This window comes from Oryx dammah, unplaced genomic scaffold, assembly GCF_014754425.2.
Source record: "Oryx dammah isolate SB20612 unplaced genomic scaffold, SCBI_Odam_1.1 HiC_scaffold_10389, whole genome shotgun sequence".
Taxonomy (NCBI): Eukaryota; Metazoa; Chordata; class Mammalia; order Artiodactyla; family Bovidae; genus Oryx; species Oryx dammah.
The window spans coordinates 1-1,078 of record NW_024079827.1 but is presented as its reverse complement, the minus strand read 5'-3'; the positions used below and the strand labels follow the sequence as shown (position 1 = coordinate 1,078).

Sequence of the window (1,078 nt, the reverse complement as noted above, 5' to 3'; positions counted from 1 at the left end):
GACGGCAGAGACTGGTGGGCTGCCATCTATGGGGTCGCACAGAGTTGAACACGACTGAAGCGACTTAGCAGCAGCAGAAGCAGCAGAATTTATTTAATAACAGATGCTAAGGTAGGCGTCCAAATTTATTGGTTAATCTCTAGAGGACTCTCTGTTTTTGAGGGCATGTTTTATTGAATATACAATCTTTTTCCTATTTTTAATAACTAAATTTTCATAAGTAACTTGTATGTTTGGACTTTCTATTATGTTCCATCCATGTCTGGATCTTTCTGGTAACAAGCTTCTTTACTTAACATAGCGTTATACTTTGTCTTACTAACTGGAGGAAATTCCTCTCCAGTTTGTTTCAGAATTGGTCTTCCTGAAGCCCGAGATTACCTGCAGTATCATATATGGCCTCTAGAGGGAGATGCTACACAACTTGAACTCGATAGAAAGCCAGAAAGCCACCAGCCCTTTGAGGAAGAGCTTTTACTTTGCATGCCCTGTAAACCCACTCACTGCTCTGTCAGCGTGTCCATGTGGCTGAACTGTTTCTGGGAAAAACCTGCAGAAAGGAGTCTCTTGCTTCCTCAGAGCTCAGACATGAAGCGCGCCCTCATCTCAGTGCTTGTGATGATATTCACACTTGGTGAGTAAAGTCTCTTTTTATTTTATCTTACTATGGTCTTCTGATTCAGAATTGGCTTAACAAAATATTCTGTTCTGTTTGCAAGTCAATCCCTGACCCAGAATTTGTGTTACAGGAGGAACAAGAGCCCAGACAGTGACTCAGCCTGAGAGCCACATCTTTGTGTCTAATGGGGACCCCGTGCAGGTGAAGTGCAACTATTCGTATTCTGGGAGTCCTGTGCTCTTCTGGTACATCCAGTACCCCAGACAGCACCTCCAGTTACTCCTGAAAGACACCTCAAGAGAGAGCATCCAGGGTTTCACCGCTGAGCTCAGCCGGGCTGAGGCATCCTTCCACCTGAAAAAACCCTCGGCTCAGGAGGAAGACTCAGCTGTGTATTACTGTGCTGTGGGTAACACAGTACCTGGCTTCACAAGAGAAGCAGAGCGCAAACCCCTTACA

General features: G+C 45.0%; 1 gene segment (V, D, J or C); it reads left to right on the top strand.

Moving 5' to 3' along the window:
* Positions 1 to 588: 588 nt before the first annotated feature.
* On the top strand, positions 589 to 1,028 carry LOC120860146 (the record flags this gene model as incomplete). The annotated part of the segment is given in 2 exon segments: positions 589 to 634; positions 750 to 1,028. Coding segments are annotated over 2 exon segments (325 nt in total), but the record flags the coding sequence as incomplete, so codon positions are not given.
* Between the last annotated feature and the right edge of the window lie 50 nt (positions 1,029 to 1,078).